The 25,333-nt window shown below is 42.1% G+C and overlaps 1 protein-coding gene across 1 annotated transcript in view; it reads left to right on the forward strand.

Moving 5' to 3' along the window:
- sgcd (sarcoglycan, delta (dystrophin-associated glycoprotein)) overlaps positions 1-25,333 on the forward strand; it is a 234,245-nt gene that overhangs the window by 88,563 nt on the left and 120,349 nt on the right. Inside the window, exon 3 of the mRNA XM_049591379.1 lies at positions 14,611-14,712. Coding sequence (XP_049447336.1) covers positions 14,611-14,712 — 102 coding nt within the window. The remainder of the gene's footprint in view (positions 1-14,610; positions 14,713-25,333) is intronic.

Here is a 25,333-nt window from a genome sequence, read left to right on the forward strand (position 1 = left end):
TCTGGATGAAATAGATGGTTTTGTGCTTTTACATTCAATTTGAGGAGATTATTGTTGGATGACTAAAGTGGGGAAAAAAGATTACTAAATGCGCATCTCAAGTCATAAGAATTAGGTTGCATCTGCAGCCAGGCAGTGCCAGTGTTTGAATGGTTTCTGTCAGACAAAGTCTTCAGTCATTATGAAAATTTCCTGTTCGTGGTATCCCAGCAGATTCTTTTTATTGATATGAAAATGAACATTTGCAATATGAAAAATAAACATGCTTTGTTGTAACGAAGGAATGTCATACCTAGTCAACAAGGCTGAGAGTTTACAGCTATGCTAGCACCTCCATGAGGCTGCACATCATCATTTAAGCTTAATGTAGCCATTTGCTTGCTAATGTAGCCTACTTACAATGACAAGGCTAACATGCAGGTATAACGTTTACAATGCTCACCATCTTAGTTTTGCATGCAGCATGCTAACATTTGTCAATAAGCACAGATATTTTAGTTAAAAAAGAGTTTCACAGGATCTCTGCAGGTGACAGACAGTTGGCTTTCGTGGAATTGCTGCAACACAAAAGTACTCTGTTTGTGAAAGCTGTATAGACGATCCCACCAAAACGGTTTTAAAAAGCTCCGTTTTCTCCATTCACACTGCAAAGTGAGACCGGTCTCTCTCAAAATTATACCTTGGAGAGCTTTTTTAAACAGCTTAGGTTTTGAAAGCGGTGGCTTAAAGTGGATGTAATAAGCAAACGGAGAGGGAAAAAGATGGCTTTTCAATACATCCACATTAGTGTGGACACGAACTCTCACACACTACGTGTCCCCACTTTCGTTCTCAGCCTCTAATTCAGACCCTCACCCTTATTTTTCCTTCCACCTTCGAATGTTTTCATCTGAGTCTCCCTCTTCTGCCTTTCTATCCTTTCTTCTCTCCCCCTCTCTTGGCTCCACTTGCACTAGGCATCTTTTGCCTCATTTACACCCCAACACGTCATCTGTCTCATTTTCTCTTTACCCTTATCTTGCTCTCTGTGTTTATCTATCTGTTTTACCCAGTCTTATCTCTCCCTGACTTTATCAATACCCCCTCCTGCTCTACTTTCTTTCATCTTTCATTCTCGGGTTCTCTCTCCCTCAAACCCCCCCCCTCTCTGCTTTCCTATCCCATTGATGGATGATGTGGTGCTGCGTCGAGGGCCTCAATCAGAGAAGAGGGGGTTCGCTGTGGAGAGCAATCTCAAAGCCAATTCCACTGATAGCCATCGCAGGGTGTTGCAACATGACGTTGCAGCTATCACCTGTTGAACGAGAGAGAAAGAGAGAAAGACAGAGCAGCCTCTCTGAGTCGCTGCTCCAGGTGATGCTTCGCTCAGACTGTAGCACAGAAGGGAAAACTTTTTTTCTGTTGTTGTTATCAAACAGATCAATTGAAAAATGTATTAGTTTGGAGTTCGGCCATGTTGGCTCCTGGCAGCCACACAGGGCCAGCGGAGGCTGATTGAAAGAGCACTCAGTGTTGCAAGATTGGAGAGGGAATGGATTGCAGGAGACGCATTGTTGCCGCTCGATGGTGCTTCATATTACTCTCCGAGTGCTTTTTGGCGAAGGGCTCACAGGTGGCCAGAGCACTCTTTCATGTATTCATTTGCATTTGAAATGCTAACGTGGGTTTTGTTGGTAAATAAGAGCTTCTCCTCTGTTGTTGTATGTTTACCTGTGGCAAACACGTGGCTCGGTTTTACCTCTGAGCCCCTCGTCATTATTTGCTGACATGTGCTGGAGGAGAAGTGTTTAAACTGCCTGGAGGGTGAGATTTACACAGGCTGTGATTTAAATTTAGTAATCCGCAATGCTACAGTATTTACAATTCCTATTTTCTGATTGGAATGTTGTCTTGGTATCTGACTCCCTGACTCCCAGTGTGAAACAGATTCATGAAAGCCTTTGTTTTGTCCCTTGCTGTGTCCCAGTTAAGGGGATAGATTGTCTAAAGTCCCATTTCAAAGACTCCCTCAAATGCAGCCAAGAAATTCAGCCTAAATTGCCCAGAATTGGATTCGACCGGTGCATCGTTGCAGCTTTTAGTGTCCCACAGTCAACTCGTTAAAGCCACTATGTGTAGGATTTATGTGAATATAGCATATGTTTTGTGAGATTTTTTCAGAATAATGAGACAATCCTGTTTGAAAATGTGTGCAGTCTCAGCACATCAATATTGGGGGGCGATCGTGCAAATCCCTGGAAAACATTTGATAACAGGTTTTATATGTCCAATGCTAACTTGTTTTTTTGTTTTTATTCTTGCATTCTACAATAATTGTGCATGGTGTGATGACATAGTTACGTATAGGGGAACACTGTAGTTATGCCAAATTACATTGAGGATAGTGTTAGCTTAGGCAGGACACAATGTCAAGCTCAGCTCACATCTCAGGTACATCAGCTGATCTCAAGCAGCCCAATCAACTGATTGATGGAAGGGAGTCAGCTGATAGAGTACATGATTCCTTTCTATGCAACCAATTGGCAAATCTCATTCAGGGTGCCCTATTTAAACTGCTCTGGCCTGCCTACTGTTGCTGCGTCCTCTGCAAGCTGCTCTGCAACCCACCTCCACCCCAGCTCCTCCTTTTCATGTTGCGTCTGAGTTATCAATGTCATATCTGTTTGTCACTGATATTGCTCTGTTCTGTTCCCGGGGTTTCTTTGCTAATGCTCTCCCTGCCTTAGGCTTTCCATGTAGGCACATGGAAGGGCAGAGAGGTGTGCTCTCTCCACCTTAGGCTTTCCCTGTATGCACATGTAAGGGCAGAGAGGTTTGCTCTCTCTGCCCCAGGCTTTCCTCATTTGTGCGTGGAAGGGCAGAGAGGTGTGCTCTCTCCACCTAAGGCTTTCCCTGTAGGTGCATGGAAGGGCAGAGAGGTGTGCTCTCTCCACTTAAGGCTTTCCCTGTAGGCGCATGGAAGGGCAGGGAGGTTTGCTCTTATGGCTTCAGGCTTCCGTTGTATGCGCGTGGAAGGGCTGAGGGGTGTGCTTTCTCCGCCTTAGGCTTTATAAAATAACACTACAAATGGAAATAAAGTTTTATCAATAAAATGGTCCTGACTGAACTATGATTCAGGTATGGTTAGGACGAGGCATGTAGGCCTAATCATACACCAATTATCCTTTCAATTAAGTTTCAGTCACTTTGTAGACCTTTTGGGTGAGACTGCTGGTCGGCATATTCACCATTCACCATAGTTTTGCTTCAGACCAGGTGTCAGTCCCTCTGAAGGACCCAGCCCATGATGGTGGGTCTTTCAGGTCTAGCTTTGGAACACAGCACCTGTATCCCAAACCCATAGTGTACTGTACACACAGAAAAGTGTTGGTTTCGTAGCAGTTCTTAGGCATGGGGTAATGTGCTTTTAAGGCCCCCGCATTGATCTTTAGAGGTTCTCCACTGGTTCTTCAGCTTAGTTTAGTTTAGTTTACTGCCGAAAGAAAAATGCTGCATTAAAGTAGGCTATAAACAGTTTGTTTCCAGAGTACAACACATTAAAACAGTGGCTTCTCTTTTTGTCCCCATGTGCACAGAAATATTACAGGTTTAAAAAGGTTAATGTGTTGTGTTTTGCAGTTAGCATTTGGTGCACGATTCTGCATCTTTGAAGACAACATTTTGTGACAAATTATTAATAATCATTCATATTTTAAGAAAGTCTCATTAAGAAACATATTCTGTCATTCATGTTATGGCACCTCTAATGGGGGTATGTAGCACTATTTGACAAAGACACTGTGTAACACCTTTAAAAGATGGGTGCCATAAAGCAGCAAAACAGGGCCAAAAATACTTACGGGTATTGTTTAGCACCATTTTTGTTCAGAGTGATAGAAGTACATTGTCAACACTTGTTTGTTTACAAGAGCCCTCAACAAACTCAGAATCAGAACAGAACTTTTACCGAAAAACAATCCACCCACTTGAACACTGTTAAAATAGTTTTTGGCAACAGACCTTATGTTGTGGGCACATTTTGCAGTTTTATGGTCTTTTTTTTTATGTTCTTGCAGGTAATTGTCCAAACTCTGAACACTTGATCCAAGAATAACTCACTCTGTGTAGGAGTATCCAAACATAGATCTTACCTTTAACCATGCATAAGTGTGATTAGGTATGCAGTATGCAAAAAGTCTGACTCCTTGTGATATTTTCCCCAAAGCATCAAGACGTCTATATTTGCTTTAGCCTCGGGTGGTGGCTTGATGCATATCGATGCAGACGCTCAATAATAGGCCAACAGCTCTACATTATTGACAACAGTGACTCGCAGCTCTCTGGAGATCTCGTCTTCAGAAACGGAGATGGAGGGAGACAACAGGCAGACAGAGATGGTATAGATAGGGGAACAGGAATGGATACAGATAGAGGGACAGATATGAAGAGAGCAATTCAAATATCCAGTGTTACATCAGTCCTTATATTTGATGTTGCTCCGCACCGCTCCTCACTGCCGACCCCCCTCTGCCTCTGCTGTAGCACACACAGCTGAGCCAAATAAATCTGGAGAATAACAGAGGGAACTGAAGGCACAAATGTTATTTACAAGACAGACGTTTTCTCCTGCACTCATACACCCACAAACAGCCAGGTAAACAGAGCGGCTGGTCACACGCACATGTCTAGCACACACATACACGCACACAGGCTGCATACACAATGAGTCCTAGAAGCACACATTCTCAAAGACGCCCAAGTACACACCCCAACACAATAAATTCCCAATAACTATCAAGCTAACAGAGTTGTGAGAGTGGAGGCAATGCTGGGTTGAGTGTAGATCAATTTAGTACTTGTTTCAGCAAATGCTTTGGAGAGAGAGAGAGAGGACAAGAGAGGAAGGAAGGGATTAAGGTGGGGAGAGAAATGTGCGAGGGGGAACTTAGGTATATGTGTGATGAATTATGTTCAAATCTCTCACAGCTTCAGACAAGCTAAGGGAGAAAAGGATTCAAGGAGCCGGGCTGAGCTAACACCCCTTATAGACTGCAGTGGTCATTACACGGACAGTTCAAACTACACAAAGTGCTGGATGAAAAGTAACTCATGTGATGTTGAGATGTAACTCACAGAGTTGTATTTGCAACATGGGAAGTTAAGTACACATAATAAAGCTGGCCTTCAATCCGTTTAAGGTGTGAGAACACTGCAGCTAGACCAACCGACAAGGATTACTTACCTGCCAAAGATTGTGGGAGCTGTTTAAACAATGTATAGCACATGGTCTAAAGTGCATGGTGCAAGTGCATTTAGGGCATGTCCAGCTCCACTTTGTTAATTACACGGCACATAATCTGGGTTTAACTCTTGCACTCCACCCCCATTTTGTAGCAAAAACGCCTAAAATGACATACCCAAATTAAAATGACTGTAGCTTCTGAACCGCTCTGACTACATGCATGCATGAGGTCTTGCCGGAAAGAAAACTCCCTGAAGTTTCTTTTGAAAGTGTCAGAAACACTCTAGGTGATACAGAGACAGAGTAATGGGCCTCTGAAGTCAGTAAAAAAATTTGAAGATTTTGCCTAAAAAAAAAACAAAAATGATTTTCAGGATAAATAACTGTCTGTGGCTTCATCTGAGCAGGTAAATGACACTGTGGGGCTGTAGGCACACTATCAATGAACATTTGTTTCAAGTTTGAAGAAGACTGCTCAAAGTGTGACCATTCTACAGTGTTTTATCCATGAAAAGATCCAGGCGGAGCTCCAAAAGACAAGTCGCTCGCTCGGCTTCAAAACAGTACTATCAGTGATCAAACAACACTCAGCCAGCTTCTAACATTGTACCTTATTGAAATCAGGTGTGATTATGATAGCTGATGTTGTTTATGACACAGAAACACCATAAAATATCACCAACTCTTACCTTTTATAAACCAGCTACGTGCCTGCTAACAGCTCCGCATAAGATCGCGAGTAATCCTTTAACTTTTCCCGTCGAAAAACGGCATGACATGACTTGTCACCACTCATCGTGATTTTGGACTTTGTGTGTTTAGGCTGCTCTGGTGTGAAATACATAATAAATAAAAGAAAAACAATGTTATTTTTGAAAAGTCGAGAGCTTCCTGAATCCGGCAACACCAAACATCACATGGTTTGATGACGTAGTGCGTCTGTGAGATACCATTTAGCAGAGGAGGGAGGGAGCGAGGACGTCCGCGTCCTGGCAGAGTTAGAGAGGTTAAAGTAAGGTGTAAGGGGCAAAGGGGTTGTATTTAGTCCCTTAATTAATCATAGGTGTGTTTGCAACATAACACTAATTCAACCAATCAGAATGTCGTCTCCCATTCCCTTGAAAAGCCAGGTGCAGCTGCACCTGCAGCTTTGCTGTTTGCATGGCAGAGTTGGCAAATTAGAAAAGTGAGCTGTTTCCTGCTGAGTAATGCAGTAAGAGCAGGAACGTCACTACAGCAAACATCAAAGGACACATAAGCTGCGAAACTGAATTCTCTAGTTATGAACTTTCCAGAAGCCTGACCACATGTTATTTTAAGACCTACACACCCATGCCATGCACAGATGGCCACAAACACATTTGCTACATACAGAGTGTCAACGCTGGGTGTGAAAATCAGTCAGTCTGAAAGTAGCAATAATAACACTGTGCAGCGTTACTTTGTGCTGGCTGTACAATAGGGCCCAGTGTGTTTCCTGCATTTCATTATCATCAAACAATGAAAATGTTGACAACAAAAGTAATTTAGTTAAGAATTAAAACTTTTGAATTCTAAGCTTTCAGAAAATCCCCCCACACAAAATTGCTAAATGCTAGTTAGTCAGTTGTCAGAGGTAAATTCTTGTCATGAATGCTGCAAACCTGACGCTGTATAAAGGCACCCATACTGATGAAAGGCAGGATACAATCTATCCAGGCTGCATCCTGCCTCTTGCCTTGTGTGTGCTGATATCTGTCAGTGTTGCAGGATTAGAAAGGAATAGATTCTGAACAGAACAGGATAGGCAGTTTAATAAATGGATGAATGGATGACACACCTTTGGAGCATAAAATTGCTCATAAAATTTCAATCTACTGATTGGATTAGGACATACATTCCATTGCCAGTTTATTAGGTACAGTACACCTCACTGAAACGAATGCATGTACCTTTCTGTTTAATGCAGTTCAACCACAGAGGTTGTTCCTATGAAGAGGATTAATGTGCTCAATAAATCTGCACATTAGATTTAAAAGTGGGATTCACAGGGAGTGAAAGCTGGTGAAGTCTTGGCAGCAATATGCATGTTTATGTTTGTGTTAGTGATTGAGTGGTATTATTAAAGTGTTATTAGGATTATTGTCACTGTAATGACTGCTATCTGAATCATGACACAATCTGTTATTTGTAGTTTTGCTCAGACAGCAATTGAGTTTGTGCCGCTTGAATTGAAACATCTTCCAGCTGAACTAAAGCGACAGAGGACGGGAGATTCAAGGCGAAACAGGTGGCAGGAGAGAAAGAAGTAGGGGAGGATTTTGAGGGAGAGGGGGATGAGAGAAGACAGACAGAGAAGGGGGAAAAGGAAAGAGATGGGGCAAGAGGAATCTAAAACTGACAAACAGGATGATACGCAATGGGACCGAACAAGGGAGAGGATTATAAAGAGGATGAAAGGCAGCTGGCGAGGAAGAGGAGAGGAGGAGAGGAGAGGAAAGGTAAGGAGGCACACCTGAGTGTTCAGAGGCCTCTGTCCTGGTAAGAGCCGTCCTGAATTATTCATGGCTGCTTGCCTTGCTGTGCCGGCTGCAGCGCGCTGCTCACTGCAGAGAATGAAAAGAAAGAATTCTGACTAGAGAAGAAAGTGGAAACAGTGCAGCTGTGCTCAGTGTTTTGTTTTTGTTCAGTCTAATTGCAGTTTTTCAGTGAGATGGAGATTATGATTTGACTGACGGATGCAGCTGTATTAAGTTAAACAAAATAAACAGTGTGCTGGCACCCTTTATGGCATCATTATCTTACAATCTTAGATGTGTTTTCCTTGTGACTTTTGCCACACTTATCAGGATTTCTCTTTGGGTGACATATCTTATTATTTGTATGGCTTATAATACTTAAAGTTATATATTTTCCCAGAAAAAAAAAAAAAGTCTGTTTGTCATGATTCCTGTCATATCTCCGTTACAGGAGGATAGATATAGCGCACTATAGAATCAATATGTTGTGAGAGGTTGTGTACAGCCCCAGCCTCCTCATGTGCCTCTCTCCATGGTGCTGAAACAGTCAAACAGTCTACCTTTTAAAGTTTTTCCACGGCCCTGGGTTGTCGGCTTTAGCCGCGCCAATCCGTGATGATATCCCTTTCCATTAAAGCTTCACAGCAGGCGCTAGTCACGCCAAGCCGCACCACTGTGGTCCTGCTTGTTAGCAGGGCCGATCAACCTCTGGCCTCAGCTGTGTTCTCAGCAGCTAAACCTGTGTGTCTGTGCTGGAGTCCGGAGAGCAAGCTTTGTTTTAGAGTCTCTCTGTCTTCAGCTCTCAGTATTTTTGTAGCTTCTACCTGAATCTCTGTGGTGTGGAGTTTAGTTTCCCTCTGGTGTTCCTGTTTGTACTTTCATCCGTATAGGAGCCGGGTTAAGCTGGTACTGATACAAATCGAACCTTTCCTGCTGTTGCTGCTTCACATTAAAAGCATTCTGCCAGTGAACCAGAGGGATCCTTTTATTGTGAGGCTATGAGAAAGGCAATGTGTTTTTCACCAAATAAGCAGAGCTATCTTTCACTTCAAACACGTCTAATCAACCAGATATGGACATATCTAGCACTACTGGTCAGTGCATCAGTACTGGATGTAGCTGAGAGAATTAGTGCAGTGTATGTGTCTCTCCCCATGGCAATAATACAGTCAGACCCTCTGAAACAAAATGGCTTCTTTGCCTTTTAAAGTCAACACCGTGTAGCTCAAAGTGACAGTGTCATCGAATATGAGTATGCTCCAGTAATATGGATGGATGAGAGATGAGAAAGGTTTCCAGAACTCCCAGAGCTTCCAGTGCAGCTGAGGGTGGCTGCACCTTCACTTTACAGACATTTAATAACTTCCACTGGTATCCTGAATAACTGTTCCTTTCTGTTCCTGACACTTGTCATAACAACTTTTGTTAGGTTCCCTCCTTTTTTCTCATCTGGCTACTGTGGATTCGCTGTTATTTGCAGTTCTCCCCTGGACAAAGGCACCCATTATGGCTGTTGGGAGATTGCTCTTACATGTGAAAGAAAAAAAACTAAATGTCTCCTCTGTTATTATGCCATTATAAAACTAGTACAGTTATTTCTTTGTATAACAGGACTGATTCAGGGCCGTATTTCAAGTGTTCAGGTAGAATTTCTGAAATTCAGTTCTTTGTAAGTGTGTAGTACGACTTATCTCGACGGAGAAAAAAGGAGTGTGAAATGGAGAGGAAGAGATACAGGCTGAAGCACAACATTACTTTTCAGCTATTATGCATCCTCAGCGATTATCCAGACAAAGATATGAGCTAGCCAGTGGGAGGAATGAAATACAGAGTGTGCTGTACATTTCAGTGAAGAGGGACCACATGAATCTGTGGGCATCTCTGATAGAAATCAACACGTCTGTGAAGAAGAACGGTGTTTAAGATTATTCTGGTGAGAACCTCCAAGTTGGGAAGATATACGTCTCCTTTCTTACAGTTGATTTTCGTCATCAAAGTGTCGGAAATTGAGTTTAAATAACGTCTGCCGGCCTTCCCTGACAGGCCTGCTGATTTCCACCTGGGGATCATTGACAATCGCAACACGTCCAGGACTAACCCCCCTGTTGCCATAACAGTGCCAGAATTTTAATATGTTTTACACAGTGGGGGGAAGGATTACATGAAGGAGGCTTGAAAACAGTCCTCGGTTACTTTGGGATTTCAAGGGGTCTTGATCTCCATTTGCTCGTCAGAGCCTGAGGGATCAAAAGACGGCGGAAAACAAAAAAAAGTCTTTGCGAGAGAAGATCACATGGGCAGATAAACCGCTTTTTTCTTCCCTTTTCTTACTCTTCTATCACATTGACGTCTCTTATCTTTGAAACGATCCAGCGGGTGATCTTATTTAATATATATATAATGACTGGATGGAAAGTGAAGGGTCAGCCTTGCTAGTTGTATTTGAATCAAAGCAGCCCCTGAGCCAATCTCCTCTTATCATTGCTGGTTAATATCCTTTGGTCTGCTGCTGTTCTACAGACTGAGACAATGGAAGCATCTGTAAAACTGCTGCAATACCTTTGGCTGGCTGTCAAGTGCCTGCACTGCGTTCTCTTGTTTTTATAAGATTTGGGGGTGAAGAGAGCAATAAAGAAAAAAACAATGTAAATAAAAGACAACGCCTTACTCTTAGATACCTTGACTATATTTTGTGAGTTCAAGTGAAGCATGTCTGGTTTTGGCAATTGGAGACTTTCATTTACTGACCGGCTTGTCAAATGGACTTTTCTAGCCTCTGGGTTGTTCCTACATTAATTTATTTACCCAGTTTTATGAAATAATATTCTATGCCTGCTGCCACTTTAAAGCGCTTCACTACATTTACCAAATACAACATGCATAAGCATTTGGTGTTTTGCCGTCTTTAAATGAGCTTAGCTTCCAGAGAGAGAAACTAAATTTATCCTTTGGGTGCTTGTCTGAAAAAGTAAACAAGGACAAAATGTAGAAGTGTTAACTTCAGAGTTAAACATGCAGTTCTGACTCAACTTTCTTGCTGAAGTTATAATGAAGTTATTTTTACCATAAAATGAAGTCAGTCGGTAAAATTCAAGTCAGTCAGATGAAGAAGCTCTTGAACTGGATGTGATGTTGGAGTTTGGCACATTGAATCATTCTGTACACAGCACATCCTTGTAGATATCAAAACTCAGTATCAACCTGTTGTGTTTATTAGAGTTACTATCAATTGAGACTATTAAAGGTCCAGTGTGTAGGATTTAGGGGGATATATTGGCAGAAATGGATATGATATAATAACTATATTTTCTTCAGTCTGTCTAATCGCCTGAAAAAAAAGTTCCTTACCTCAGAATGAGCCGCTTATATCTACATAGGGAGCAGGCACTCATTTATGGACATCGCCATGTTCACCACCATGTTTCTACAGTAGCCCAGAACAGACAAACCAAACACTGACTCTAAACAGGGCCATTCCCATAGTTGGAAGCCCATTTGCAATGAGGACTACCGGTTTAAATCACTGGGTTCATTTGTTTTGGGTAATTCAGCTGCTGCTAAAAACTTCCTGAACAATGAAAAGTGAAGGAATTTTTGCCGGGAGAAGTTGCAGGTGGTTGCAGTCTGCAATCCTCACAGCTAGACGTTGCTAAATCCCCCTAAATCTCACACACTGGCCCTTTAAATGCAACATTTTAGATATCATATTGTACAAAATTGACATGAACCTCCTCGCTATGTGGGGTGGCTGTGGCTCAGAGGTAGAGCGGGTCGTTCACCAATCAAAAGATCAGCGGTCTGATCCCCACCTCCTCCAGTCTGCATGTCAAAGCATCCTTGAGCAAGATACTGAACCTCAAATCCATGTGTGTGAGTGTGTTAAAACTGAGTAGTAGTAGCAGGTGGCACCTTGTATGGTAGCCTCGGCCACCAGTGTATGAATGTGTGTGTATGGGTGAATGTGACTCATAGTGTAAAAAGCGCTTTGAGTGGTCGGATGACTAGAAAGGCGCTTTATAAATGCAGGTCCATTTACCATATGCAAGTACTGTTTACATGATTAGCACAACAGAATACCTCTAAGCTCTCAGTTTGCATTAATGGCTGTGTTTCTTTGAACATACAGTGCAATATTTAGTCTTTAAAGCAATTCTTCACCCTCCAAACAACCACTGGTGTATCAATTTACTGACCATGAAGAAAACGTGTTTCTCATCTGCCCCCGGTGGACGAAGAATCCAAAAACTGAGGAAAACTCTTGATGAATTGAAGTCCTACGCAACTACATTTAACAACAGCAAAACTAAAATAAAACATCTGTTTACAAACTCCCACACAACTCGTGCAGTATAATCCAAGTCTCATTTATTTAGTCATATGATCAGTACTGCCCAAAGAGACGGCCCTTTCTGTAGCCAGGGAACTGAACTGAGAGTGAAACATATCTATGACATGAACATGGGAACTGCTGGTCTACCACTGCCCTGATCAGTAGCAGGTTGATGTTACTGTGTGGCTTTGGTTAACCTGAATAAACCCTTTAAAAATCACACAGTAACACAAACAAGCTAACTTTCTGTGTGTTTGGATTCTTCATTAACCATTGAGGCACGCTAGAGAAACAAAGTTTACTTTACAAATTCACCCTGACACTGGGTGAGGAATAAGTACACACATGGGGTCTCATTCATGAAAAGTGAGTAAATCTGTGTGTAGATTTGCACATAAAAGCCTACTCTACTAAAAACCTACTCCGGATTCAGGAGCGCCGTGGGAAACTCAGATTTGATCGTAAACACGTGCGTATGATCATGAATGCCAATCCATCGTAAAGTGACAGCGCACTCCCGGTAATCAGCAATTAGCATAAATCCCCGCCCATGAATAGCCAATGACCACCATATAAGGAGGTGTAGGTGCATCCAGTCGACCTGTCAGTCATGGCACAAAGAAAGAAAGACAGAGAAAGAAAAAAGAATTTTTCCGAAGCGGAGATCGAAATAATTTTGGGTGAAGTGGACTTAAGAAAAAAAACATTTTATTTTCTTCAGTTAGTAGTGGAGTGACAGGGACAGGCAAAGCGAAGGCCTGGAGGGAGGTAACAGATGCTGTTAATGTTGTCTCTGTAGTACAAAGAACCATGTCAGAGGTGAAGCGTAAATGGTTTGATGTGAAACTGGAGGCAAAGAAACACATAAGCACACACAAAAAATACAGCGGTCACCAAACAAACAGAAGATTCATTTGTGGGGTTTTAAATGAAGTGGGAACAGGAAACCAGAGATGTTTTGTGCGTAATGGATAAACTCTAAATCAGTGATGGCTGTCGGAATGTAGAGCTATTTAACATTTATTTTAACAAATGATACGGATAACATATAGCCTACAGCAGTTTGTATGCATCGTCTTCAAATTATTTGAATCTTAATAGCCTTAAGCTCTGTTTTATACAACGTAAATTAAACGTTTTTCAAATCAGATTTATTGATTCAAATGATCAAAAAGCCACACACAAAAAAAAAAACAAAAACGTGTTGTCTCAAATAATTCTTTCAGCTGGCGCGGGCTCCTTCGTGGCTCCACCACCTGCTGCTCCTGCTGAACCCAGGCACCGATGCCGAAGAGGCTGTGATCCGGCTGTCCTTACAGATATTTTTATTATCATCATTCAACATGTAGAAAGAACGTGTAATCTATTGAGTCAATTTACATAGATAATTCACAACCGTGAACCTAATCTGGATCTTAAACCTGCTAATTGCCAACTAATTTAACTAAATGTGTTATATTTTTAATACTTTGTCATGTTTAGATTACGTGTTTCAAATGCATCTGTGTGTGTACATAACAGAGTGCAATATGAGTTAAAATTGTAATTTCCAATAGTGACAAGCAACATTTATGTGCTTTACTAAAATTACACAAGCACTACGAGTGGTCAGGAGCAGGAGTAGATTTTGTTAGTAGCTACAAAAAGATCGGAGCTACTAAAATATTGATGAATGCGGACATGCACGTAAATTTCTGTCTGCCAACAGTTTACACACAAATTCCTTCTGCTCACGTTTCATGAATGAGACCCCCTGGGTTTTTTGAGGTGAAGTATACCTTTAAATTTCAAACAACATAGTCTCTTGCATTTGCCCAGCCCAGCCCTGTTTATGTATTCAACGTATACACCATGTTTGCCAATAGATCAGTTTGTACTACTAATGCAGAAGTCAAGCATCAACCACTACCTCTGCATTAAAAAAGATTAAAAGAGATTAGGGCAGCTGATCAACCAGGGAGACTATATAATGAGTCTAATATGGTCTGTGTACAGTGTTCAGTGAGTTTGTACCTGGTAATCTGCAAGTGCGTAACAAAATAACATCTTCCCTCACAACATCAGGCGTGTGAGATATTAAGTTTAATTTTTCCCCACACAGCAATCTTGCCACGTAGATAAATAACAGGTGTTATCAAATGCAGGTGTCAGAAATAAAATGGCAGGTGTTAGACCCAGCCAGCGATGAATGTTCATGGCGCTGCACCATATTGGCAGGAAATACTTGAAGGAAATGTTGTGAGGAGTCTTGGCTTGCCTACAAGTGCTGCACTGGCTCATCCTTGATTTTAATAACGGTGGGAAAAAAACAGGACAAAAATTGAGAAAACACAATTAAAAGTTGGCATTACTTTTATCTTGGTTACATCTCTGTGATGACAATACTGTTTCCAATCATCATTTGTGACTGATTGGTGGTTCAATGTGTCAAACTGTCAGGTGCTGTCATGATAGTCGTGCTTTTACAGGCACATAAGTGATTTGTATTTGTGGAGATGGATATGTGTGGAATTCATGACGAGACTATGAATTAATTGTGACTGTGTCTTTGTTCCTCACAGGACGGCATGGGCAACCTGAGAATAACAGAGAAGGGCCTGAAACTGGAAGGGGACTCTGAGTTCCTCCAACCCCTCTATGCCAAAGAAATCCAATCCAAACCAGTAAGTCACTCACAGAAAGACACACTTATACCCTGCTGTTTTCATTTTAGACAGATGCACATTAAAATGTAATATCAGAGAAAGAGCTTGTAGCATAAATGATGGTGATGCCGGATTTTCTGTCTCCAGTAAGCATTCCTTTATTTTAAGCAGTGGTGTTTGTTTGTGGTCAGTTTGTGTTTGGCGTCTGCTGAGCATGTCTTTTCTGTAAAGACAGCCAAAGCTAGTGAGTTGTACAGAGCCAGCAAAATGAGCATAAGCAATGATTACGGTAGCAGTTTGTCTGTGTCATACAGCATTTCAGCTGCCTTTGTTACCTAAATGTAGGTGTAAATGACTTGCTAGTATTGTTCTTTTTTCTTCAAACACCGATTAGCCACAAAGCACAGACTGAGTGTCTAACACTGGGGGAATGACAACACACTGTATTAGGTGAGAGGGTGTGATGGTGTGAAGAGATGAGTGACTAATGACTGTGAGTGTGATGGTGTGAATTTGAGTCTCGGAGCCGACACCTCACACAGTGGATGAAGCATGTGAGACAATCCTGTAGGGACTTGTACTGGAGGCATCAAACAACAAGTGCTCCCACTCCACCTGCTTTCACCACTGGTATTGATTCCATTAAGTGTCTAAATGTTGCTGTAACAAAGCTTAAATTACGTTTGCAGAGGCTTTAGCACCACCCCGACACAGCTGCTGTGGAAGGAGACGACGCAACATGTTCCCACACAGTTAGCAGAAAACCATTGATCCATTTCCTGCTACATATTTGGGTCCGGTTACAGAGTCAGCGGACTAAGCTGAGTAGCTCATATTTTTCTACGTCTGTTCTTCCTGGGGGATCCTGAGGTGTTCCCAGGTCAGATAGCTTATGTCATTGGTATAGTGCCGATGTGTCTCCTCTCAGAAAACCTCCACAGGGAGGCAATTGTTTCAAGCTGAGGGGCAACAGTTGTGGTGCAGGCTTGTCCCTGACATCTTGCCCCAAAGACCAAGCTGAGATACGCTGCCAAGAAAAGTCATTTTAGCTTCTTGTGCCTGCGATGCAGTTCTCACAGTCATGACCCAGAGATTAGACTGGAATGTACAGTGACCGATAAATCAAGAGCAAATGCAGGGTTTTTGGAATGAACTCTGGGTATGCGACTGTAGAGGGCTGAAGAGGGTCAGTGTCAGTTTGTTGTCCTATATTATTCTGGTATTAATTCTGGTTTTTAACTCCTTTGGCTCAAGCAAAGGAGTTCAAGTATCTCACGGTCTTGTTCACGAGAGAGGGTGAAATGGAGTGTGAGATGGATAGGGGTTTGGTGCAGCCACTGCGCTGGACTATCGTGGTTAAGAGGGAGCTAAGTCTCATGGTGAAGCCTTCGATTTACTAGTCCATCGACATCCCAACCCTCACCTATGCTCGAGAACTTTGAGTAGTGACCCAAAAGAATGAGATTGTGAATACAGTGGACTGGCTGGGCTCATCCTTAGAGATAGGGTGCGAAGCTCAGACATCTGGCGAAGGGGAGCTCGGAGTAGAGCCACTGCTCCTTCGTGTTGAAAGGGGTCAGTTGAAGTGGTTCGGGCATCTGATCAGGATGTCTCCGAGGCACCTCCTGTTAGAGGTGTCCCAGGCACGTCCCACTGGCAGGAGGCACTGGGGCAGACCCAGAATGCACTGGAGGGATTAGATATGTCATCTGGTTTGGGAAAGCCTAGGGGTCTCTCAGGAGGAGCAGGAAAGCGTTGCTGGAGAGAGGGACGCCTGGGGTGCTTTGCTCAGCCTGCTGCCCCCGCGACCTGGTTGCAGATAAGTGGATGGATGGATGATTTTGATCTTGTGAAGGAACAGATTTCAGCAAGGACTTGGGCCATCCAGTCACATTCACGAGACAAATCACGCCAAGGAAAGTCATAACAAATCAAATCATGTCACGCCACGCCACATCACATCATGTCATGTTATAACAAAACAATGTTAGACAAATCAGTCATTTAAAATCTGATTTGGAATCAGGCCAGGCCACTGCATGCCACAAGAAATGTCATATTGAGACCAGAACATACTGTGTTGTGTCATAACAAGACATTTCACATTTACATAATTTCATATAATTTCATATCCTGAAAAAATAAAAAACAAACAAGAATGTTTTGTGCCATTTCATGTCAAAACAAGAGAAGATTTGTCATGTTGTATCATATCTTCTCATCATGTATTTTCATTTCTTGTCATAACAAGACAAGAAGATGAGGCAAGACGAGAAGATAAGACACGACATCATGACAAGCACCATATGGCCCCATCAGTGCTCCTCGGTGGGGAAAGAAAGGCATGCAACAACCCTGGCAGTGTTAGCAACTTCCTTTCTCCACTGTGCAGCACCGAGCCACAGCATCCGTTTTCTTGCAGGAAATCATTAACTGAACCAAATGCAAAATGTGTCTGAGGTCCCGTGTTTACACAGTTAACATTCGGATGTGCTTCCTGCCGTCCGTATTACAGCTACAGGGGGAGTATCCAAGCTGAGAGATGTCACAGAAATGGAGAGATGGGCACGATAAAGTGATATGCACTCTCTCCCTCTGTCTATACTCTGGTGGTAATAATAGCTGTGTGCAGGTAGTGGACGGATGGCTTGATAATGCAAGAGAGCAGCGTGCTTTATCTCTGCTGTCTAGGACCTTACGCAAGCTGAGGGAGGATGAGCGATGGAGATAGGGAAGCAGAGATGAGCATGAGAGAGCGAGGTAGCAAAAGAAAGAAGAGCAAGCATGAAGATGAGGAATGAGAGAGAAGAAGAAGAAGCAGTAGTTCCAGGGACAGAAACAGGGAGACAGATGGAGGAGGTCTGAATTAGAACCAGAGAGATGGGAAGCCAGCGAGCATATTTTGACAGGCTGTGATACGCGGGAAGGAAGCAGCCAAGTTCAACGCTGACTCACACAAGCACAACATGTTTGCAGTGTAATATCATGGCACAGTGAAAATGTTCATATTGAAATGAAGTCCAGATTTTGCCAAAACAGTGCAAGAAGTTGCTATGAGTGACTGCGGATCTATTGTGCATCCACTTGGCTCTAAGTTTTGGCAGGTTTTGTTGTTGCAAGCCAACATATGAATCAGTCATCAGCATGTTCAAAAATATAAATAAAGGCTGATATAGCTCAGATATTACACTGAGAAGGGCTGGGGCTGTTATTGCGGATAAAGTAAAACAAAAAGATTTGCTGATGTCAGACCAGAAAGGATTTCTTATATATTGTACAATCAAAATATTTGCCACAAAATACTGGACAAATTGGACTGAGAAATAGGACAGGTGAGAGATCTAGAATGGAAAGGAAAGGGCAAATAGGAAGTTAGAGGGGGATACAAGATACAATAACTAGAGCTGAGGGAGAAATAAACAGAGGAGAGGACAGAGAGAGGGATAGGTGGCTGCTACTGTAGCAGTGAAGGTGAGAAGAATAGTAATACAGAGGAGGATGTGATGGCAACACAATTTGTTAGTCCAGGAAGAAAGGACAGAAAGACACCTGCTGTGTGATTGCAGTCTAGTCTCCATGTATTGCCCAATACTCCCTGCACTCTTTTTTTATTAAGTCTTCTCTCCATATCTGTGCTCTCTGTTCTTTTAGCCGTCTGTTTCCTTCTTAGTTTTCTAGTAACATTGTCACTAGAGTCATGGAAGCAGGATTTGCGATACCTTCGGGTTTAACCCTGGTTTTTCAGGGTTACGAGAGTGGTTCACTTCTTCAAGCAGCTTATGCTACATTTATAAAACCATCACCTACTGAGAGCAGGTGTTTCTCTGATGATCTGGAGAATGCAAGGATGAGGCCGATCACAGAGTTCTTTCTTAATGCTCGTTTATTACAAGCTCTGATCAACAATGGCTACATGCAGAAGCTAGGTGTGGTGAAGTGAACAGAGAGAGACACAGCTTATATAGGATGGTGGTGGCACGTATAGTGTTCCCTAAATGGTGCTTTGCCAAATTTAACTTGGCCATAGGCCAACTAAAATTAGTCTAACTTGTCCATCTAGCATTTCTTTTTTTTGGGCATTTTTAAGCCTTTAATTGATAGGACAGACAAGTGTGAAAGGGGGAGAGAGAGGGAGAGAGGGAGTGACATGCAGCAAAGGGCCACAGGCTGGATTCGAACCCGGGCCGCTGCGGCAACAGCCTTGTACATGGGGCGCCTGCTCTACCACCAAGCCACCGACGCCCCGTCCATCTAGCATTTCTGACGCCATGACAGCTGATCCTCAGGGGTTCTTGATCCATTAGCATCCATTGGTCAGTGACACCTACTGACCAATGATTTCTTTGAAGAAATGGTGTCACCATTTGTAGAAGATTCCATTGATTTTAGTGCACAAATCCCCTTTGGCTTTCCCCATTTTTGTTTTATATACATATATATATGAGGGATATAGATTCTTGTCAGAGAGACTGACCTATCTGTGTGAGCTACTTAGTCCATTTCATTGTGCTTTTGTATATTAATATGATCCAACAACAGAGACTGATTCAAGCACTAAAGCCATATATTTGTTGTACTTTAAGACATGGAAGTAGGCCTCCTTACTGTTTTGATGTTTTTATCTTTATTTTTTATTTGCTCCCAAGTCTGTTTGACACTGCTGTGTTTGCATCCGAAATAATAAGGCTTTCACTGAGTTTACATTGCGTTTACATGGACAGTTTAATTCCCTTTTCATTCAGAATGAAAGTTCATTGCTATTAAAAGTGATCTTGTAAACACCTAATTCAGAATGAAAATGGCCAATGCGATTGAAAATTCAATCCGATGTAAGGGGCTGGAATATTCCGTTTCTAATTCCGAATGAAAGAATTCCTCGCACTTGTATACACTCATTCCTCTTTAAGTTCATTCCAATCTTTCTGCTCATGCTCGTTTCCTTGCTCTTCTGGCGCGATGACGTATACAGCGCGCATAGCAACAGGCTGAGATAGAGCAGTCGGACTCGTTGCACTCACCGGTTTCCATTCGCTGCAGCACGGTCTTCTACCTCCCTTTTTCGACCTTCTACCTCCCTTCTCCTCCTCAACAGACGAAGCATTAGCAGAACAAGGTTGTTGTCGTACTGCTGCTTCAAGAATATAAGCAAAACAAGCCTGAAAAGGGCACTAAGACCGGCGTCGTCAAGCATCTTGTTTTCCAGAGCGATCTTCTGGTAAACATAAACACGTAACATCCGCCCTGCCCCCTATCCAATCAGAAACCTTCCCTGCCCCAAAGGCGATTAAACTGATCTCCCGTGTAAACCCTCAATCAGAATGAATGTTTCCCATCTAAACTACCTGGTAAGACTTTAATTCCAATTGATTCCATTCAGATTTCATTCTGAATGAGAAGCCATCATGTAACTGCACCCATTGTCATATACGCCACTGGTTTTCAAATTTCTTGTGCCCAAGGCACACCAAAGGGCAAGCCCAAATCCCAAGGCACACCTGTATTTATATCAGTGCACAATAGCTTCTGTAACGTGTTATCACTCTTATCACGACATAAGACAATAAAAATAAGGGAAAATATGACGGGTAGCTTTTGTGATACTGTCACTCTTTTCTGTCAGTGGTAGGTTGTCTTCGCTGATGCTTTGTTGTAATTTGCTCCGTACAATAAAGCGATCCATTGTCCCACTCATGACTTTCTCCTTTTAAATGTTATCATCCCTCACACTGGCTGCCAATCAGGGCAACTGATGTGTCACACATTTAGAATTCCCACATGCGACCGGTGACAAATAGGTTCCCGTGAAGGTTTTTTAAATTAAATTACATTTTTAAGTTAGAGTTTACCTCTTTACACACAACATCCTGATATAGTCAATTAAAGAAAACAGAACTTCAGCACAGACAGATATATTTTTGTATTTATTGTGGGCAAAACAATAACAAAACTTCAGGGTTTTTTGTTTTGTGTAAGAAAGGTTATCTGTGAGGGCAGTTGTTCTGTTTGTTTTGATCCTTGCCACAGCCATGCACCTGATATATTTTTTAGGTTTTTAAGATTTGAGGCTGTTGCTTTTCTTCAGCAGTGATGTTGTAAGCCTACACACTCACCAGTCACCTTATTAGGTACACCTGTTCAACTCCTCGTTAACGCAAATAGCTTATCAGCCAATCATGTGGCAGCAACTCAATGCACTTTGGCATGTAGACAAGGTCAAGACGACCCGCTGAAGCTGAAACTGAGCATCAGAATGGGAAAGGCAGGCGATTAAGTGACTTTAAACATGACATGGCTGTTAATGCCAGACAACTTAGTCCTAGTATTTCAGACACTGCTGATCTATTGAGATTTTCACACACGACCATCTCTAGGGTTTACAGAGGATGGTCCGAAAACAAGAAAAACATTGCCTGGCCTGATGAGTCTGGATTTCTGCTGCAGCATTCAGATGGTAGGATCAGAATTTGGTGTAAACAACATGAAAGCATGGATCCATCCTGCCTTGTATCAACGGTTCAGGCTGCTGCTGGTGGTGTAATGATGTTGGGAATATTTTCTTGGCACACTTTGGGCCCCTTAGTACCAACTGAGCATGGTTTAAACACCACAGCCTACCTGAGTATTGTTGCTGAGCGTGTCCATCCCTTTATGACCACAGTGTACCCATCTTCTGATGGCTGCTTCCAGCAGGATAACGCACCATCTCACAAAGCTCTAACTGGTTTCAGATAATGAAAAGATATCTGTGTATGTTGAACTTAGTTCACAGTATAGGCCTTTAAATAAGATAGAAAAAAAGCTTTTACTGCTAAGACTCAGACCAGATTCAGAACATGAGCATGAGCATCTTGTGTTATAGATAAGTTTAGAAAGCTACAGATCAATCGCATCATCTACAGCTGCTCTTCTCAATCTTACTATATAATGACGAAAACTCTGTGCGTGTGTCTGTTCCACGTTTTTCTCCTCACTGACTTGGTCAATCCATGTGAAATTTGGCACAGTGGTAGAGGGTCATGGGAGGATGCCAATGAAGCAATATTTCATCAATTGGCCAAAGGGGGGCGCTATAGCAACCGATTGAAATGTCAAACTTTGAATGGGCATATCTCATGCCCCGTATGTCGTAGAGACATGAAACTTTGCACAGAGATGCCTCTCCTCATGAGGAACACATTTGCCTCAAGAACCCATAACTTCCGCTTATATAGATTTTCCGCCATTTTGAATTTTTTGAAAAACACTTCAAATGGATCTCTTCCTAGGAAGTTTGAGCGATCTGCATGAAACTGGGTGAACATAATCTAGGGACCAATATCTAAAGTTCCCTCTTGGCAAAAGTTGGAAAACTTCCTAAAACTGAGCTTCTATAAGGCAATGAATATTGCGGAGGGCGTGGCTCATCACATAAAGGTGTAGAACATCTCAAGGGTTTCACCCATCACCACGCAACTTTGTAGGCATATGACCACACATAATCTGAGGGGACCCCTCCATTATTGACCCCATCAAACAAAATGGGGGCGCTAGAGAGCTCATTTCTTATCTAGGCCTAACCGCCATATGGATTTTTACTAAACTTGGTAGATATGTAGAACAGGACGCCTCAAGGTGACTGGAGAAATTTAACTCTAATTGGCAACTGGGTGGCGCTATAACAACAGAAAAATGCTTACAAATGGCTAAAATGCGACCGATCACTGTGGCTCCCCCTGTGGACCAATGTTGTTGTTTTCTAATTTTTGTTATGACTAAGTCATGGTATGGTATGCTGTACATAATCATGGAAACTGTCAGTGTGTCATTCTGTCAGTCAGTCATTCTGTCTGTCCCATGTTTTTCTACTCACTGACGTGGTCAATCTATGTGAAACTGCACATAGGCATTGAGGATTGGCATAGGTAGAAGGTGACAAAGCTACCAATGGGTATGGACTAGTATTTCTATATTGACAAAATTACCAGCTGTGAAAGAGCCAGGTATTTCCCCTTTAGGAGTCAGTGCAGACCAAAACAGGAGCTAAATGGCGCGTGAATGTTGGAATTACATTTGTCAGGTTGCCAGAAACATTAATGTAAATGAAAGCTACTGTTGCACTGTATCTGCCGGATGTGTAAATGAGCAAGATTGTCTTATCAACTTAAAAGCCAAAAATATGTTGATGTTGCATTCACTGTTTGTTTCTGCTGCCCCCCAGTGGTCAGGAAATCAATTAATGCATGTTTTTAAAAATACCTTAATTATTTGCCTCACACTGGGACGTTTGCTGGACTGGTTATAATAGCTAGTTTAATGATGTCACCTATAATCCTTGCTGCAAGTAATTATTATTTTTGTTTTGGATGACATGATGTCATAAAACTGTAGGAGAATAAAAAAGATAGATGAGCTATGAAATGCACAGAATCACCAAAATGCTCACATATAGATATCTGGTAGCAACAAATCATCCACCACCACTCACAACCTGCTACAACACCTGTACGCCCCACAACAAAGTGAGTTGGGCACTAAGCTGCAGACTTCTTTTGATGAGTTTCTGAAAGAGCCAGTGTATTGCACCCAAAAATTGGTCCTTTAGCTCAACTTACTGAGGTGTAATTCAACCAGTGAGGTTTTTTTTGTAGCCTTTGGAGCAGCTCTGCCCCCGAGAAATATTTCTATAACCAACTCCAATCCACATCTTTCTCCAAGCCTCTCATCTAACTCTTCTCCCTTTTTTCTCTCTCTCTGATTCCTCTCTGTGTGAGAGGCGTCCTGCTGGGAGTAATATGGTCTGTTGCATTAGTAACGAAGAGAAGAGGGAGACGGAGTGGATCAGAGGCGCCACACGACAACAAACCAAACACATGTACTGTACACAAACAGCCCCCAAAGACTCCTGCAGTAGCCTCTCCGAGGCATTTCACGAGACTGTAGCAGAGGAAAGAAAAAACTGTGCAGAGAGATGGAACGATAGGCTGGCTGCTACAACACACACAACTCTGTGCGGTGTGGTTTTAAAGATCAAGCCCGGTGCTGTGAAGAAAACATTTTATACATCACCTGAGTTCAGAAGCAGAATATAGACTGTCCCACGTTTCTCTTCAGGCTGGTATGGATTATGAATTAGACTGATTGCCATGAAATTTGGGTAGTGATAATAGAGTAAAATAATGGATGCATGGATTCATTTCAACACTCTTTATTTTTGTGGTGCATGAAAGGTGTAGGGGGATGGCCTCTGTGCATGGTGGACACAAAAGATCCAGGGTCCATGTGCTGTGCCCTGAGGTTCAGGGAACACCGCGGTTTCATTTGAATGTTGTTTCAGTTAAATTCTAGGAACACAGATTAGTATGTTTTTGTATGGCCTGAGGTGAATGAATGAATGAAAGCATGGGGTAAGGTCAGGTAATTTGGGACACTTAAAACTCCTAAAACTCCGAAGAGTACCTTTAGAACTCGTTGTGCTACAGTATATTTCTATGAAGAAAATATGTTGCCAAGTAAAATAATTTTGAAATTTTGGATTTAAAAACACGTCAAGTACCCCTACCTCCCTCTGATGAGATGTTCAGGCAAATTTGGACAGTCATGTTTGTTTGTTTTTATGGTGATATCCATTCATCAGTTCAGTCATTGTTTTTTCTAAATCATCAGTGTAAGCTAACCATTCATTTAAAAAAGATGCTTCAATTATTCTGTTCTGTTGCTGCCTGTTTCCATGGTGCCATAATGTCCACAATGAACATGCCTGTGTGTGCCTGTATGTGCGTAACAATGATGGGTAATTCTGGACTGTTGTAGCTCACATGGACTCACCATGTCACCTTTAATGTCTGTAGTATGACAGGGTGGCACACAACAGCATAACGTATGACTTTATGGCACCTGGTAGCCTAAAAATATGCTGGTTTCACTTTGAAAAAATGCCCCATTTTAGTTTATTTTTTATCCAGTTTTACCTGGATGCATTAAGTACTCACTCAAAACTCATAAGTTCATTGAATTGTGAAAATATTTTGATTATAAGTCAAACAAAATGCAACATCACACAACCATTTTTCCTGTTCTACCCTTTTACCCTTTTAAACCTCTTTTATTACCAAAAAGAAAAAGAAAAATCTACATGCCACACGGCTTACCTGGCAAGTTCTGGGACCAGCAACATTTTTGAATCTTCGTTCTTCCCATTCTAGTTATCTCAGACAGTCAAAATGATAAAATGCAATAACACGTTTGGTGACTGGCTGCTAATTTATAAAGAGCCCAGGATGTAAACCCTCATTCATCCCATTTTACCTAATGTCCTAAATTACCTTACTTCCTCGCTGGATGATAGAACGAATGAACTGACTGATTTTAGTCATTATGAAATTGTCCATTTCTGCTCCATGCACACTGCACTGCTTTACCAATGAGACATATTTTTCATGTTCTCCCTCTTTTGTCTGTCACTGATGTCAGCACAGCTGCAGGTATTGAAAGCTAAAGAGTGAGCAGTGACTCACTGGCTAAGCACCATTCTCCAGCCCTATGGCAAAGCTTGTTATTTCTCTATTTTCATGTAGTGCAACAATGTAAACATTACACAATTCACCCAACATGTATATGATAAAAAATGGATATCTTGCAGTCTGTCACACATTGTGACCAA

This window comes from Epinephelus fuscoguttatus, linkage group LG12 (assembly GCF_011397635.1).
Source record: "Epinephelus fuscoguttatus linkage group LG12, E.fuscoguttatus.final_Chr_v1".
NCBI classification, from domain to species: Eukaryota; Metazoa; Chordata; class Actinopteri; order Perciformes; family Serranidae; genus Epinephelus; species Epinephelus fuscoguttatus.